Source organism: Chelonia mydas, chromosome 6, assembly GCF_015237465.2.
Source record: "Chelonia mydas isolate rCheMyd1 chromosome 6, rCheMyd1.pri.v2, whole genome shotgun sequence".
Taxonomy (NCBI): domain Eukaryota; kingdom Metazoa; phylum Chordata; order Testudines; family Cheloniidae; genus Chelonia; species Chelonia mydas.
Window position 1 is genome coordinate 88,339,542 of NC_051246.2, and position 17,013 is coordinate 88,356,554.

Genomic DNA, 17,013 nt, shown 5'->3' on the forward strand with positions numbered 1-17,013 from the left:
GGGCATAATAACTGTTTGCAGGATTGGGATTTGTGTCTATTAATATGGGTGACTGTAATACACATAAGGGTATAGGAAGGCTTGTTTTTTTTGAGTGATTGTTCTCAGAGTATAGGAAAACAGCAGGAAGAGGGCACTTGAACTGCACTGACATAATGCTTAATAAATGTTTACTTTGAAGAGTTTCCTTTATGTTTGCATTCATACACATACATATTCCTAGGATTAGTTCTTTTGCGTGTTGCTGAGGATTCATAATGAAGTAAAACTTCTATAAAAAGCAAAACATATTAGGATAAAATATTACTTTGAAGTCATAATTTGTTCTTCAGTAATGTCATGCATCTTGCTTAACTATATACTTAGTAATTAAGAGCTTGATGCTTCAGTCCTTAATCAGGCAAAATTTCCATTCTGTCATCAGTAAGAGTTTTTTTTCCTAAGTAAAGACTAGAGGATCATGTCTTAATTCTAACATCAATCGGCACATTTCTTTGGTGAGGGACAAATAGGACATTTTACTGTTACCGATGTTAGTTACTATAACACTTATTTTTAAAAGGAGGAAATATAGTGCTTTACCTTCACTGCCCTTTTGGGTGTTTCAGCCATGATAGGAGGGAGTATGCCTTTGTAGAAACCAAACCATCTATTGGAGAAACAAACAAAGAGTTTTTTCTACACATGTATGAAAGAGCATTAGCCAACAGGGAATTCTATTTTCATTTCAGAATAAAGTAACTAATCTCAGAGCATTCCTAATTATTCAGAACAACCCTCACTGTCAATAGTGAAACTCTGTTTTCTTGCTTATTATGTAACTAACATGCTACCATTTCCACTATACAGTGGTGGAATGACAACTGGAAGCAGCAACGAGTTAACAAAAATGTAATCCACACAGCCAGTACAGTTTAGAAACCTGTTTAAAAGAAAAGAAGAAACTTCTTGTTAATGAAGAACAATCACTTTAGTTTAATCATTCTTTCTGAACTTCTTAGCTACCCCTTTTTCCACAGTAATGATGAAAATAGAAAAGTTAGGGCCAAAAATGTGGATATGAGGGGCAAAAAGCATATTCAGAAAGTTGCACACAAAAAACGGCAGGCACCCGTTCAGAGGCTGGATAAAGGCCAATTTGGTTCTAAATGTTGGTTGAAATGTACGAAGGACATTTTATTTGATAATTTAATTTTAAACATAAAATTTGTAACTACTTCAAAAAAGCATAACAAAGTTAGCTAGTCATATAGAATTGACTGAAATGCAAATTTTTCATCTTGAAAATTCATTTGGGTGATATAATGTAACTCCCTTAGTGTGGATCTTTGTCCCAATCTAGTGGCTGGTCCCCATAAGAGGTTAATGAGTTGTACAGCTAGGTTTGGGACTTAGTCCCAGTTTAAGTGATAGAGGTTTCTACTTTTTGCCCCCAATTTAGTAAGGCACTTATACACATGCATAATTTAAATCATGTTGTTAGTCCCATTGCTTTCCATGGAACTACTCACATGCTTAAAATTAAGCACATGCTTAAATACCTTGCTGAATTTTGGCCTTCATGCTTAAGACACAGGTTCAAACCTCACTGTAAGCCCAAGTGAGCTCAGTTACAACTACATAAACCTATATAAATAGTGTTGTTCTTACTGGTTTTAATACATCAGTTTTCAGTTTATACAAAAATATTTTAAATATGGTAATAATTAAAATTCATTCACCAGCACAGACTTCATGGTTTTTCAGTGTAGTGAGAAGATACAAAACTAAAGGAGAGAAAGTGCTCCACAGATCCATTCCCAGATCTGCCTCCACCATAGAGAAGGGAGGAGTGCCATCTCTGCCAAAGGCCCTCTTTGTTAAGAGCTGTGTAATCAGGTAGTCATTTGCAATGGACAACAACAACTTTATTGGTCTTAAAAACTTATGAACAATGTTACATATTCTTACATGCCAGTAGATGGTGCTCCTTCTATGAACTAGTTTCATATAATCACATATATACAGTTATATACATAAGTCCTATCACACTCCCTGCTCTTTGCAGGCCTAGGGATAAGTGTGAGGGGAATGTGCGTGAGGAGGACATGGAAGTAGAGTTGAAGGGAAATGCATTTGTTCCCTTAGCAGTGGGGAAACAGGTTAGGAAAACAATATTCTGCTATGAATCAAGCAATTTTCAGTTTCACACTCCCTGTCACACACTCTCCCTGTCCCCCCGCCCCCCCACCTTAAGTTGAAAAGCAGCTGTCAATCTAGTAGGATGCCCATGGAACGATCGATTGAGAAACCTGCATCATGTGATGCTGTGCCTGCCCCATGAGGCACTGCAAACCTTTCCCAAAGCATCCTGCAGCCAGTTGGACAGGGGGATAGCTACCCACAGTGCACTGCTCTCTGTGTCAATGCAAGAGCTGCTAGTGTGGATGCACATTGTTGACACAAGGAGCATAGAGTGGACATGCAACAGTGATTTAATTAAAGTGGCATAACTTTTGTTGACAAAACTCTGTAGTGTAGACAAAGCCTTAGATGCAGGCCTTCATCAGAAAACTGGTATTCAGAAAAATTACAGAGCAGCAGCGACAATCATTGCAACATGTAGTAAAAGAGAGAGGAAGTGACATCAGATCCCAAATTTGGGAAAATTGGAAAGAATTAAGAAGTAAATGTCTAACAGAAACATAACTACAGTGTTTTATTTTGTTTCAGCATTAAGGATCTAAATGAACATCACCATTCAATTGTATTCTGGGCAACAGCCCAAACTCATCTTTGGAATAGTTGATTTTGAAACATTACAGTCAATCATATCTTCTCAATTTGTTCTTCTTTCAGGCTTTAGGCATCCTTCTGGTTTCCATTTCTTGTTTGGAAGTCTTGAGTCATCTATCCTGGCAACATGACCAACCCAAATCAGTTATTTTCTCCAAATTATATTGAAATAGGGATCTTGCTTCATTTGTTGTTTTCTTCCCGTCTTTCACATAATTTTCCTTTTAAGGACCTAATACAAAGCTGAAGCCATGCATACAATATCCTCTTTCTTCTGCTGCTGTCAAATCCAAGTCTTTTACCCACATAGTTCTATAATTGAAACAATGACACAAAATACCTTTAGGGTCCTATTCCGTCTTCACTTACACTGCACCAATCTCAGAATTTGAATGAAAGGGCTGGATTTCATGGCTCTGTCATTTAAGGCTGGCAAGATTTGCAATGTGAATTCACAAAATTTCAGGCATCTGGAGGAGATGGTAATTTAGGTGGGATGCAGATGGATGTCCTTCAACAAAGGAGGGAAACATTCCCAAATGTGGTGAAAGTTACCTAAGTCTTTGCTACGAAACAAGGTGTGTTCTTATCTTGTGCTAGCTAACACATTGTACATTTACAACTAACACAAGGTAAAATCATACTGATGACAAGGCAGTTGTATTTTTAACATGTGTTAGCAGGTTGAGGCAAGCTCTAGAGTTTCTCCCCTCCACTCTACCCCGATCTCTACCTCAACTTGCAAACATGTATGAAAAATACATGTTATATGTTACCACGTTAGCAACCTAAGACAGCAAGTTACATAGATTATCCTATTGATACCATTTTAATAGAGACATATCAGTTAAAGCTTTCATTGACACATGGAGCCCAGAGTTAGTTCCCTTAGTTCTACCTCATAATTCCACAATCAAGACAGCCACAATCTTAGATACTTGTAAACAACATGACAAGTCATTTTTTTTCATTTTTATGTACTTTCAGTTACATTGCATTTATTTGCCTTTAAGACATCATTTAGTTTATTATACCAGTACTCTCAACCTTTCCAGACTACTATATCCCTTTCAGGAGTCTGATTTGTCTTGCGTACTACCAAGTTTCACCTCACTTAAAAACTACCTGCTTAGGAAATCAGACGCAAAAATACAAAAGTGTCACAGCACACTATTACTGAAAAATTGCTTACTTTCTCATTTTTACAATATAGTTATAAAATAAATCAATTAGAATATTAATATTGTACTTATGACACTGCACCCCATATTATTAATAAAATGTTATGATATGAATATGGCATAACTAAGATATGTTTTAAGCAAGATGGGTCATGTGAGGTATCATTGGAAAGGTTATGATTTGCTGAATGTGGTTATCCAATTTGTATTCATGTATCAGTCCTGTATCTGAAGTTAGGAATATTGACTATGTAACAATTACAACTGTGTGTGTACTTGGGGAACACCCACAAGACAGTAGGCAATCAGCCTGAACAGGCCATTAGGAAAGACAATGAAATGGGTCTTTGAAGATGCTCCCATCTTCCTGGAGTTCCTTTCTGTGCACATTACAAGTAAACCTTGTCTCATGGTTGCTTTTACACTGCAAGATCATGTGATCATGTCACCTAGTACAGGGCACCATCTTGAGCTGGTACTTTTCCACTGAAGGGGGATGGGGATCAGACTGGGAAACAAAAGGTTCCCACCATATGTAAATCCTATTTAAGGATGGGAAGGAAGTTAATCAAGGTGGCCAGCTCCTCTCCACTGCCTCCCCACCCAAGAAGGAAGACTGCTGAAAGCACCGGAAGAAACAAAGGAACTAAGCTCGGGAAAAGCAAGGGCTGAGTCCAGACTAAGCCAGGGGTCTAGCCTGTGAAGAGAAATAACTGGAACTCTAAGCTGCAGAAACTCTGCAACCTGCCTAAAACAACATTTAGGGTGAGAAATTGCTATTTGTAACTTGTTTCTTTAGTGAATTAAGTTTAGGTTACGTGTTTTGTTTTATTTGCTCAGTAATCTGCTTTGTTCTGTTGCTATCCCTTATAATCACTTAACATTTACCTTTGTAGTCAATAAACTTATTTTTGTTTATTCCAAAACCCAGTTTGTGCAATTCATATCAGGGGGGAGGGGGGCGTGGAGAGGGCTGTGCATATCTTCCTCCACACTGAGAGAGGGGGCGATTTTTATGAGTTTTTGAGGTACAGATCTCTCTTTTCAGCTGAATCCTCCTACACAGAGCTGATTTCAGCCTGTGTCTACAGCTGGGTGCGGCCTTACCTGTGTGTGTGCCAGAGAAGGCTTGAGGGCCTGGCACAGCAAGAACAGGGGGAGGAAGCCCGAGCTGGTGGAATGGGTGGGGTCAGTGGGACCCCAGCATATCAGATGGCATCCTGGGCGGGGGGTCCAACCTGTCACAGTACTTACACTTCAGTGTATAGTACATAGGGCAGTATAAACAAGTAGTTGTCTATATGAAATTTTAATTTGTACTGACTTCACTAGTGCTTTTTACGTAGCCTGATGTAAAACTAGGCAAATATCTTGATGAGCTGATGTACCCCCCTGGAAGATCTCTGCATACCCCCAGACATACGCGTACCCCTGGTTGAGAACCACTGTACTATACAAGCTTTCATGCAGCCAAATAAATATCAGTTTCAGGACAGAAGATTTAAAAAAATATCCACAACATATTTAAAGAATTATAATATGTGTTAACACTATCCTAATCTTTTAATATTGTGAACACAGTGCTATAAAGAGTCTTACAAAAAAGAACACAATTTATTTGTGTGACATTTTTTTCACTCCAGAAATACAGTTCAGAGGTATGTATAATATAGGAGGTGCCTGAAAGCCCATTTCCCGGAAAGCTGGCCTAATATTTGTAGTAGTATTAATGTTGTGTTATATGTCCACCACAACACAAATGTCCATGATATAAGAAGCAGGGGAATCAATGGAAGAAGCCAAAGAGAAAGAAATAGGGACAATGTACAGCATGAAATATGCAATAAAAGAAGGCGAGAATATCAATTAAATGTATTACTAAAGACTTCAAAAAATATAGAACTTTGGAGGAAGTGGCTCAGAAACCATTGGATTGTCCATCATACAGATTAATAATCAGCATCAATCTATTTAATTCATTCAGAATGAGAGTCAGCAGTATATTCACTGCACGCAGGGCAGATTATGAAGTTGTTGAGAACTATCATCCATGTGACATTTTTTTATTCTTGAAGAGAAATAAGTCCCTTCTCCATGAATCTTAATTACCTCTCAATATCTAGCTCAAAACTCTTGTTAATTTTTGGCTTTCTATACTGTACACTGAATTTAAAAGGGCTAGAGGACTCACCCATAAATAAACCCCAAACAATATGGAAAGATGAGAAACCTGGACCTTCCTCTCTTTTATCTAGCACAACAGAAAGTGAGAATGGAAAAAGGAGATCTATATTAAAAACTGGGCAATGTTCACATTAAAGTCAATTCTTCTCTCACACCATATATTACTCTCATATGTTTTCCATGTTTTGCCATACTTGAGTGCTTATAAAACAAATCCAGTGGGGAAAAAGTCTCATGATCTCTACTCTGTACCTCACAACATACCCAAGACATTCACTAGTGCTCAAAATGCAGATCTTATTCTGGCTTTTTGTTTCTAGGTTACTTATATTTTTTGCTTAAAACTTAACTAAGCAATACAGTAGCATACATTGTTAAAGTAAGTTTCAGAGTAGCAGCCGTGTTAGTCTGTATTTGCAAAAAGAAAAGGAGTATCTGTGGCACCTTAGAGACTAGCAAATTTATTTGAGCATAAGCTTTCGTGAGCTACAGCTCACTTCATCGGATGAAGCTCACGAAAGCTTATGCTCAAATAAATTTGTTAGTCTCTAAGGTGCCACAAGTACTCCTTTTCTTATTGTTAAAGTAGAAGCTTTCATGTATTTTAAATGTATTCTATATTCAAAAATATTTGTAAATACTTGCTTTAAAAAGAGTTATGTTTGAAAGTCTGATAAATTTAAATAAATGACTATCACAAGGCAGATGATTTTTCTAATAAATAGGTCAGTCCGTCATGGAACTGAAAGCCATGACCTTCCATGGCTGCTGAGACTCGGCAAGGCTAGAGGCCAGATCTTCATCTGGCATAGATCAGCATATCACCATTTCCTTCAATAGAGCTACACTAATTTACACTTGCTGAGGATCTGGCCATAGGGTCTGGTTCAGCGCCCGCTGAAATCAATGGTAATCTTTCCATTCATTTCACTAGGTGTTGCATTGAGTCCTTACAGATCTCTTGTCTGGATAAAAGCACTGACTAGGCTGTAGAATGGGCTGAAATGCCTCACTTCTTTTAATGTACAGAGTTTTGTTCCCACAATAGACATTTCTCTAACTGCCCTTCTGTTTGCAGTAGGAACAAGTTATAGACATGCCAAAACAATTTTGCCTACAGCTTCTAAAACAGAAAAATGCTTCTTTACTGTTCAGTTTGTCAAAACTGGCAGAATGCTTCATTTGTTCCCTATGATTTTTAGCTGTTCAAACACTAGAAGAGAATTTAAATTAATTTCTTTCACCCTTCTGCTAACAGTACTGCCTTTTGCATAACAGGTACAACAGGAAACAATCACTGTTATAAAGCTGCACCACACCTAGATCTATTTAAGCCAACGAATATACAAAAATACTTTCATTATTACTTCTTGTTACTAAAGGAAATTTAGGTGCTAATGGTTACGTTTATAGCTGTGTATCTATGTCTCTGACAGCAAAATAATTCAACATTGAGGGTACCTGCAGATTTGTTTTCCAGAATGTTTAAAGATAAGGGAGGGAAGTTCTACAGTTATCTAAAAAAGATTTTTGTTTGTCACTTTCCATGAAAAATGATGGCAAATAAATGTACATTTTGAAGTGTGACTGTCTTCATTGAAGATCTCTGAAATTTAGCATTATTTATGCATTTAAGAAGCTGACAACATTTTGTCTCTCCTAATCTCTAATGCCATCTTCTATAAAAGGTAGTTCTTATTTGCACAGTTTCCCTGTTTGCATTAGCAGCACCACCTGTTTTAACCAATAGTGAGATAATAAAAATACAACATTAAGCTGTTTGGAATCATCAGAAAAGTGTGGATCAGGAAGGAAAACTGTGATTGCAAGTTAATTCTAATCTTCATTGGAATAACTCACATTCTTCAGTATCCACATGTGTAGTCACTAGGGAGTTCTCTGGCTACATGTGTTCTTTCCCATCTGCCTGGTAAATCAAAGATCTAAAAGGCACTCAGAGTCATTATACGGATTTGTGACGCTCCCAGGAGGATACTGGTTCCATAATGCAGTGAATAATTTACCGAGATATAAAGCCGGATTTTCAGACATCAGCCTCCATTTTTGTGGGCACAGCTTTGCACCTGCAATTATTTGTGCCTGTAATTTAAGTTACTTAGATGTCTCCAATTTGCAGGTGCAATCATTGATGTAGATGTCTAAATAATCTCAATTGCAGGCAAACAGAACTGCAGGTGCAAAATTGTGCCTGCAGTTATTTTCACTTTCAGACACAGAGACCTGCCTGAGTTCAGAATTAAAATTGGACCCACAGTATTTGCATCTATACCAAAAATTATCTTGCTTCAGTATTTTTCATGTTAGGTCAAGAAAACTGTACTTATTTCCTTCACTTTTAAATGGAAAAAAAAAGAAGTGCCTTTTGGTGTGAACAAACTAAATATACATATGATAATTAATATGGTGCCATCTTTTCAAACTTTGTACTTTCGGGTACTGTTTTCTCTTAATTTTTGTTCAGCATCTCTAAATTATGAAAGATTCATGATCTTGGAGTAGTACTGCCCTCAACATCTGTGTTCCATAGAGGGTGACATGGTCATATATGCTTAGGGATTACAGTATTGTAGGCTGTGTAGTAGTATTTAGCCAATAGAGGGCAATATGATCATGCACGCACATGTACACACACATTTGAATTTCCAACTACTAGAGGGCTGCGGTACACAGGGATATTGCGGGAGTAAAGACTGTTACTGTATAGATGTGGAAGGAAACCCACAGTAATGGAAAATGTATATCAAAAATGTGAGATGGATATTTGTGGCATCTGCTATGCATGTCAATGAAATCAGATTCTACTTTGAGTCTTTGATCATTATATTAAAAATATAAATGTGTCTTAGATAGTGCTGTTCGTCATAAGGAAAATTATTAATGTATTTTCAGATCAGAAAAATTTCTAGGAGGAGTGTTGTGTGCCCTGAGGAAAGAACATGACTCTTTGAATGAACAAAAAGTTCATACAATGTAGTCCCAGATCTAGGGCTAGAATCACATTGTGTAATAATGGCATGATATATAAAAGCACTGGTACAAAACTGAACTTAAATTCCTGACCCTACTCACCTGACTTGGTTCAGAATTAAAAAGTTTAACAATTCTGTCACATGACAGGGCTCATTATGCACTGAGTTTCATGGATGCACACATAACTGAAAGGTCAAAAAATGGAGCACACATTTGCAAATAATTTTGCTTAATTCTAGTTAAACCTAAGGTGCAAACATAGTAGATTGACAGTTATTAGAATTACACTTATTTTAACTTTTTAATCATGATACGTTTCTAGTCAAGCAGCTTCATTTTCAGGCCATAGCCAAAAATGCTACTGAGGGACTTCTAGAACAGTCCACAGTTTTGAATTCTTTCCACCTCCAACCCCTCCCTCAGTTTGGTTATACTTCCCTTTTCTTTCTTTCTCACACAGTTTGTAAGGAAAAGACACCCACTACTATTTCATGGTTTTCCATGGGTTTCCCCTGGACATGGGTTTCCCCTGGACTTTTTGGTAATCTTTTGGGCTGAATTTCTCAAAGAGGAAGAACACAGCCAGAGCAGATTTAGATGACGCAGCAGTAGAAAAAGCCTTGTGCCCTCTCTCCATTAGTGTCTGCCAGTTGGTGGGGAGGAAGAGGAAAAACTGGGCTAGAGGTGAAAAATAGATGTCTTTTGGTGTTTCTTATGTAATCTAAGACTAAGCCTATCCTCGGCCTGCAATTAATTAAATGTTTACCAAAGAATACCAACCAAAGTTCTCTGTCAAGCTGTTAGAAGAGGAACTTAACCATATCATATTTGCAATTTGTAACCTATATTCATTACTCTAGATATTAGCTGAGCATTGAGTATATAACTCTGCATTACAGGTCTGCTAATGCCTTCTGCAGCCAGATTTACCAGCTGAGATGCAAGTTTGTGAAAGGAAAAGTCTGTAGAAGTTTGGTGGCCCTAATTAAAAGATATACTGATAGTTTGATGTAAGCCATAGCCCCCTCAATTGTAAAGCACAGAGCTTCCCTTTGCATGTTTCTTTCAGAAAGTAATGCAGTTTGTATCTCAGAGGTGACACATCATACCATGTGATGTGGCAGTCCTTAATGAAGTCTTTATTTTTTTTTAAAAAACCTGCAATCTTTTTTTTGAGTAGCAAGCCTGCCTTGGCAGGTCTAACTTGAACATCCCTTTTGAAATGTTTTCTTTTCTTCCTGAATATACTTTTTTGATCAGGCGCCCTTTCCAACTCAACCTCTTTTGTGGAAAAGAAATGTTGCCATCTCAGCATGCAATAAAACAACTTAAATTAATCTTAAATGAGCATACAGTACTTTACTCAACAAACAACAACTGAAAATGTGTCACATAGCAAACCGTGTAAACTCATGACAAGCTCTTCTAACACGTGCATCATGCATTTTTATTCAAGTCTTTTTTTTTAATATCTAAATTGATAACACACTTTAAAAAGCAAGAATATTTCAAACTGAAGTCTATTTGAGTCAAATCTATTTTTTTCTCTGTGTGTGAAGGGACAATTTCTCTGTTCCTTAGTATCAGTTACCCTGACATTTCACAAACATCTGACTAAACTTGCTCAGTAATCAACTCTGTGCATTTATAGCAAAGCTAGGTTAGCAGCAGATTATCTTTCTAAACAGCATATGAAATGATCTCACAGACTGTAAGTGTAACTGCTGTTAGTAACCACAATGCTGTTTTCTTGTTTGGCATCATCACAGACCATTACAAAGCCAATATGAATAGTATTTCACTAGGCATGACTAAATGATTACCTGTTATTGTACAATATTGATTTAGAGACATGCAAAAAGTTTGTCCACCAACAGTAAAACCAGAGATGCTGCAAGAATACTTTTGTATCATTTTGCCAAAGTAACAAGCACTTATAGCTGCAATTTCCTTGCAAGCCCAGGCCTTTCAAAACTAGTGGAGTGAAAAACAAACACAGTCTTGTATGGCAAGGGTGTGTCCATAGTTCAAAATGCCATGTTTTCTATCATAATTAAAACTGATCTTGAAGGACAAGGTTACAAGCAACTTGAGGGCTGCACACTAGGGGCTCCCACTGGACCTTCCCAAGGAAATGTGTGAAATGTTCTCTGTGAAGCACACCATGAAAGACTCATTTAAGTGATGTGTTTTGTTATGAGCTTGAAACAGCTCATATCTTTTGAAAGGTCGGCAAATGTTTGTGAGTCTTCAGAACACCTGTGCACAGTTTCAGAAGAATCTGGATCACTTATGATTTTATATTGAAACCATGTGAAACTGGCAGTTTCATATGGCTTGGAGACTAAATCAGGTGAAACTCAACAGTTTTGATAGAGTTTCACACTGTGTTTTGGGTTCAGGAAACTCAGAGGATGGTGTCAGCTCACGTGGACTGAAACTGAACTAAATACTCACATTGACTCTCTGAGCCATAATTGCAAAATTTACCACAGTTTTGATCTTTAGTCCCTGCATAACATGTTAAGTAGCTCATCCACTTGTCTAGCTGATGACTGGCATGACAGGAATTATAGTTCTTCTTCTTACTTCTTCATATGTGAAAATCAGTAACTGAGTTTCAGGCTCTTACAGCATGATTCACCACCCACTAACATCAATGAGAGCCTTTCTCTTTACTTCAGTAGACTTCAGATGAGACCTTTAGAGAGAAATCCAAACTTTTAGAGGAACCTTGAAATGAGTTTTAGGGAAAGTTTAAAATCCCCTTCCTTTTCCTGACCACAGATTCTCTTTAGCAGCATAGGTTCCACTAGGTTGTCCAAGTTCTTTCCAGTTGTTTTCATATCTGATCATTTCTTCTTATTTTAGTTCAACTTCTTGAGAAAGCTTGTGACCCCCAACTCTAGGTAAATAAATGGCCAGAAATAGAAACAGGGCTTTTCTGATGCCCATAGTTACCCAAATACACAACATAAAACAGAGTAGGCTAGTGCAATCAAGCACTAAGCAAAGTGTAACATACATCAGTGAAGAGTAAAGTGCAATCATGGTTTAGACTAGAGTGTAAAATAGAAATACACTTTGCTGAGTTGTGAGTTAAAGTGAAATTCTGATCATGAATATGTAAAACTTAGACATGATAATGTAAAAAGCCGTATGCTACCAATGGAGAGCAGAATGGTAAATGTGATTCTTTCCATTGTCAGTGGGGTTACTCCTGCAGTTGGAGCTCTGAGAGACCACAAAGTATAAAGCAGTGTTCCACACTATAATGAATATATGTGCTTCATACAACAGACACACTTATTCTACACACAGAGAGAGAATGTAGCAGCTTGTGGAACCCTAGCAAACTGGAGTCCTCTACTGTTTGAACTGAAGAAGAACTCCATTACCTGATAGTAATAGCAGTTCCTTTGCTCTCTCAGTGGGCAAACCACTAGAAGGCAACACCATACACTCGTACACAAAGCCAGCAAATTATTCTATTCTGAAACCCATACTGAGAGGAAGTTGGAGAAAAATATCCTCACTGTAAGTTTCATCTCTATTTCCATCTGATTACTCACCTTTTCAAAATTATATAAGCCTCTGGGTACACAGCCTTCATACAAAATTTATACCCAAATTGTACTACACCACAGCAAGCCAAGCACATAAAATCTGGTCAGAGATTATTCAAAATTAATTGAACTCAAGAATTTTCCGCCTCCCTTTGTCTCTCCATATTTGTTTGTGACGATGTAGTAAAAAACAACGACAAAAGAACCCTCGAAAAACAACCAAAAACACCAAACCAAACAAACATGCTTTGGATCTCAGTTTTAACCTTTTTATGGAAATCTGGTGCTTGCTGCTTAAAGTTTCCTTATTACCAGGGTCATTGTAATTCTATAATAGCATATATGGGCCAAATTCTGTAACAGACTTTAGTGAATTTTGTATCACTGGAAACATCTGCAGCTGTGTGCAGTTCCATATGTGTAGAATCTCTAGGTAGATTTTACAGTATTCTTGGTCTTTTTACATTTCAGTGGCCATGTAATCACCCACAGATAATGAAAAATCTTTTTAGTACATTGTCATCTTCATAGAATGGCAGCATGGAAAAACCCCAAATTAGACCTAAATTGGAAAATTCAAATAGCTAAGATTGCATTTTTGTCACAGTTGTCAAAGAAATAAAGGATTACACAAGCCTTATGTTTTTAAAAACACCCATGGCATTTGGGGATTTTTACATATGGGTGGATTGATGTGATGGTAACAGTTGCCCATTTTCACTGACAACCTTGAGAGCTGCCAAATCAGTCCTTTGGCTGCATGAGAAACTAAGAGTAACAATAACTCACCAACATCCTGCATCAGCACTGGACCAGACTAATGATCTTTAATTCTTCTCTGGGTGGTGACTTTTTTCCATCATCAAAGGTAAAAATAACTTCAAAATGTGGGGTGTTACTTTGCTTTTGCAAAAGTTGGTTCTGCATTGGCAACTAATATGTTAACATTCCTTCAGTAGTACCAATGCACAAGCTGAGTTTAGGTTATTTGCATTAAAATGGTAGCATAAAGCATAAGCAATGCTTGTGACACGTATCTCCAAACCCCACAGGCACGGAGGATCTACTGATAAAGTAGTCATGGATTCTGACGTATCTGTGCCATGTGGTTAAGATGAAATCACTGAAGTTCACCAATTTACACTGGGCTGGATTTGGTTCAAATCTCTGTTGCGCTCAAGGTCATTCCTAGACCTAGGCTTCATTTCCAGGTGTACGACACACCACTGGCTGAGCCATTTAGACGAACCAGCCCAGCATGTTTGGTTATTTGCTAAGTCACAAGCAAGCCCTGTTTTACGCACAGGGATGGGCAAACCGACTCAGATGAAGTCAAAACTTCCCCTTCACCTTGCTGCTCTTCTTCCTTCTCTTCTCCATCTGCCCCTCTCGCCACATGCGCGCCAAGGACACCACCACTTATTTTTAATGTATAAACCTGCAGGATCCAGCAGCTTTGGCAGCCTCTCAATTCAAATATCACACACGTGGGGATTTCCTTATCAGGATTAACCCACAGTGAGCTGCATGTGAGATGTGCTTCCAACATGACAGCTCCAACACAAAGATTGTCACACCTAGTGAGCTCCAAATCTTCACTGATTTTCATTGTCCAGGTGCAGTACGTGAGCAATGGGCATAAAGAGTGGCAAAATGCCTTCACTTTTAATTATCCAAGGCAGTGGCTATCAAACATTTTCATAATCTGAATCATACCTTGAGAGAAAGATTATAACATAGACCACCTTCTCTCCATTTCATGGTGACATGAACCACTTCCCTTCCCACTTGTGAATAAATAACATCCCTGTGGTGACAACAGTACTGTAAATGGTTACATGGACACATAACATTAGGAATAATTTTTTTGAGCAGCTGCTGGAAATGAATTGAAGAGCCAGCCCCATGTGACCAGCCAGCTCTTTGAAGATCACCAGCAAGATCTCTGTGGACTATGATCCACAGTCAACAGTTTGGAATCAATCATCTAGATGTTACTAATAATAAAGGTAAATAAAGTGATTTGTTTACAACATACAAACTTCAAGCTGACAACATCCATTATTATTTCTACTGTTCGGTTCTTTGATATATTTTCTACCCATGTGACAAATGCAGTTTTTTTTGTTTTACATTATATTTTACGCTATACTTAGCTGGACATAAATCAGTATCAGAGTAACAGCCGTGTTAGTCTGTATTCGCAAAAAGAAAAGGAGGACTTGTGGCACCTTAGAGACTAACCAATTTATTTGAGCATGAGCTTTCGCTCACGAAAGCTCATGCTCAAATAAATTGGTTAGTCTCTAAGGTGCCACAAGTCCTCCTTTTCTTTTTATAAATCAGTATGTAGCCTGTTATGTCTTCCTTCTTCAGTTGATTTTCTGATGTGTTCATTTTTTGCTGTATGTTATATCCATCCAGCTATGCCATAACAATAGCATTTTTACTCTCTCATCTAGCGGTAATTTTGAATGAAAAAGCCTCTTCTAGGGATTTCTTCTAAAGTACAACACACATACTTCCTCCTGAATGTGGTAACTGATACGTCAACATTCCACAGTGATAAATAGGTGAGGATGTGGGCTTTCAAGGATAATCTCTTGCCAGTTAATACTTCATTATCTGACAGACTATTTGATCCCAAGTCTGACACTGCTATGTTTTTGAAGACTCCCTAACTATAGGGAAATCTTCAATTCCCTATACTTGATTATTGCCTAATATTTCCATTAATTTGTAAATCACAGAAGTTAAAAGCAAGAGTCTTACAAAAACTGTAGAAGGCAAATCACCATTCAGTCATATGCTTGTCATTGCTATTTGTTGATGAGAGTCAAACAATGGATTTTTCAATGTTACCTGTGAATTCAAAGTATAGCATGCTCCATTGTTATCAGAACAAAGATCACTGACTTTGAATGGCTCAAGATATGTAAACACAGCTGGCACCAGTGACTCAATTGGTAATGCAACATACTGCTTATGCAAGAAACCCCGGTTCAGGTATGACCTCAGGACTCTTGCCACTCCAGCTACTGGAGTTTGGGAGTCTTACAGAGCTAATGTTCCTAGTCCACCGGAAATATATGAGGAATCTTTCCTTGCTGGGACTGCAACAGGAAACCTTTGAATTGTAAATAAGAATCTCTATTGGATATTTCAGAGTAGCAGCCGTGTTAGACTGTATTCGCAAAAAGAAAAGGAGTACTTGCGGCACCTTAGAGACTAACAAATTTATTTGAGCTTAAGCTTTCGTGAGCTACAGCTCACTTCATCGGATGCAACAGACTCCTGGTCTCCAGCCACTTAAGTACCAACCACTCACAAACTGGTGCAGTTCATACCTCTTTTAGCACTTCCTAGTAATTATTTTTATACAGAAAAACACAGATTCCTCCCAGTAGGAGGAACGTCATACAGTTCATCATGATATTGCCAGCCAAGGTCACACATGGCAATATCAACAAAATGAACTAAGAGAAAGCTAAATTAAAAAATCAATAATAGCTGAGGTCATTTTTCATGTTTTCACATTCGTAATCAATTCTAAAGCAGATTTAAAACATGACGAAGGTTGAAATACAACAAATTAGACTTTCACTAGCTGACGATAGGGAAACTGGCGGGTATAAACTGCCTATGAACATTTGCAGCATGAGAAGAGGCTGCTTATGGGGGAAATACAACACTGTGGTGTAGAAGAAAATTAAAAGTAATCCTGAGAAAAATGAGGTATGGGTGAAAAGCCGAGGGACTTGTACTCAGCTGGCTATTATCTGCAGTCATTGTACATAGGGAACTGGTCTGGATAGGCTGGGGTAAGAGACCAGGCAATTAAAAGACTAATTCATATGAGTACCTCAGTAAGTGGAACTGCTATAGGAAAAAGACTAGGAGGACTTGTGGCACCTTAGAGACTAACAAATTTATTTGAGCATAAGCTTTCGTGAGCTACAGCTCACTTCATTGGATGCATTCAGTGGAAAATATAGTGGGGAGATTTATATACACAGAGAACATGAAACAATGGGTGTTACCATACACACTGTAAGGAGAGTGACAGACTCCAATGAGAGACTGCTGAATTTGCAAACTGGATACAATTAACTTAGGCTTGAATGAAGACTGGGAGTGGATGGGTCATTACACAAAGTAAAACTATTTCCCCATGTTTATTCCCACCCTCCCCCCACTGTTCCTCAGACATTCTTGTCAACTGCTGGAAATGGCCCACCTTGATTATCACTACAAAAGCTTCCCCCCCCCCCACTCTCCTGCTGGTAATAGCTCACCTTACCTGATCACTCTCCTTA

The 17,013-nt window shown here is 37.9% G+C and overlaps 1 protein-coding gene across 18 annotated transcripts in view; it reads right to left on the reverse strand.

Moving 5' to 3' along the window:
- The window catches only part of SLC25A21 (solute carrier family 25 member 21), a 373,699-nt gene that overhangs the window by 29,553 nt on the left and 327,133 nt on the right, over positions 1–17,013 (reverse strand). For all 18 annotated transcript variants that reach the window (XM_037900636.2, XM_043549748.1, XM_037900640.2 and 15 more), the window contains one exon: positions 583–649. In XM_037900636.2, the coding sequence (XP_037756564.1) occupies positions 583–649 (67 nt within the window). The remainder of the gene's footprint in view (positions 1–582; positions 650–17,013) is intronic.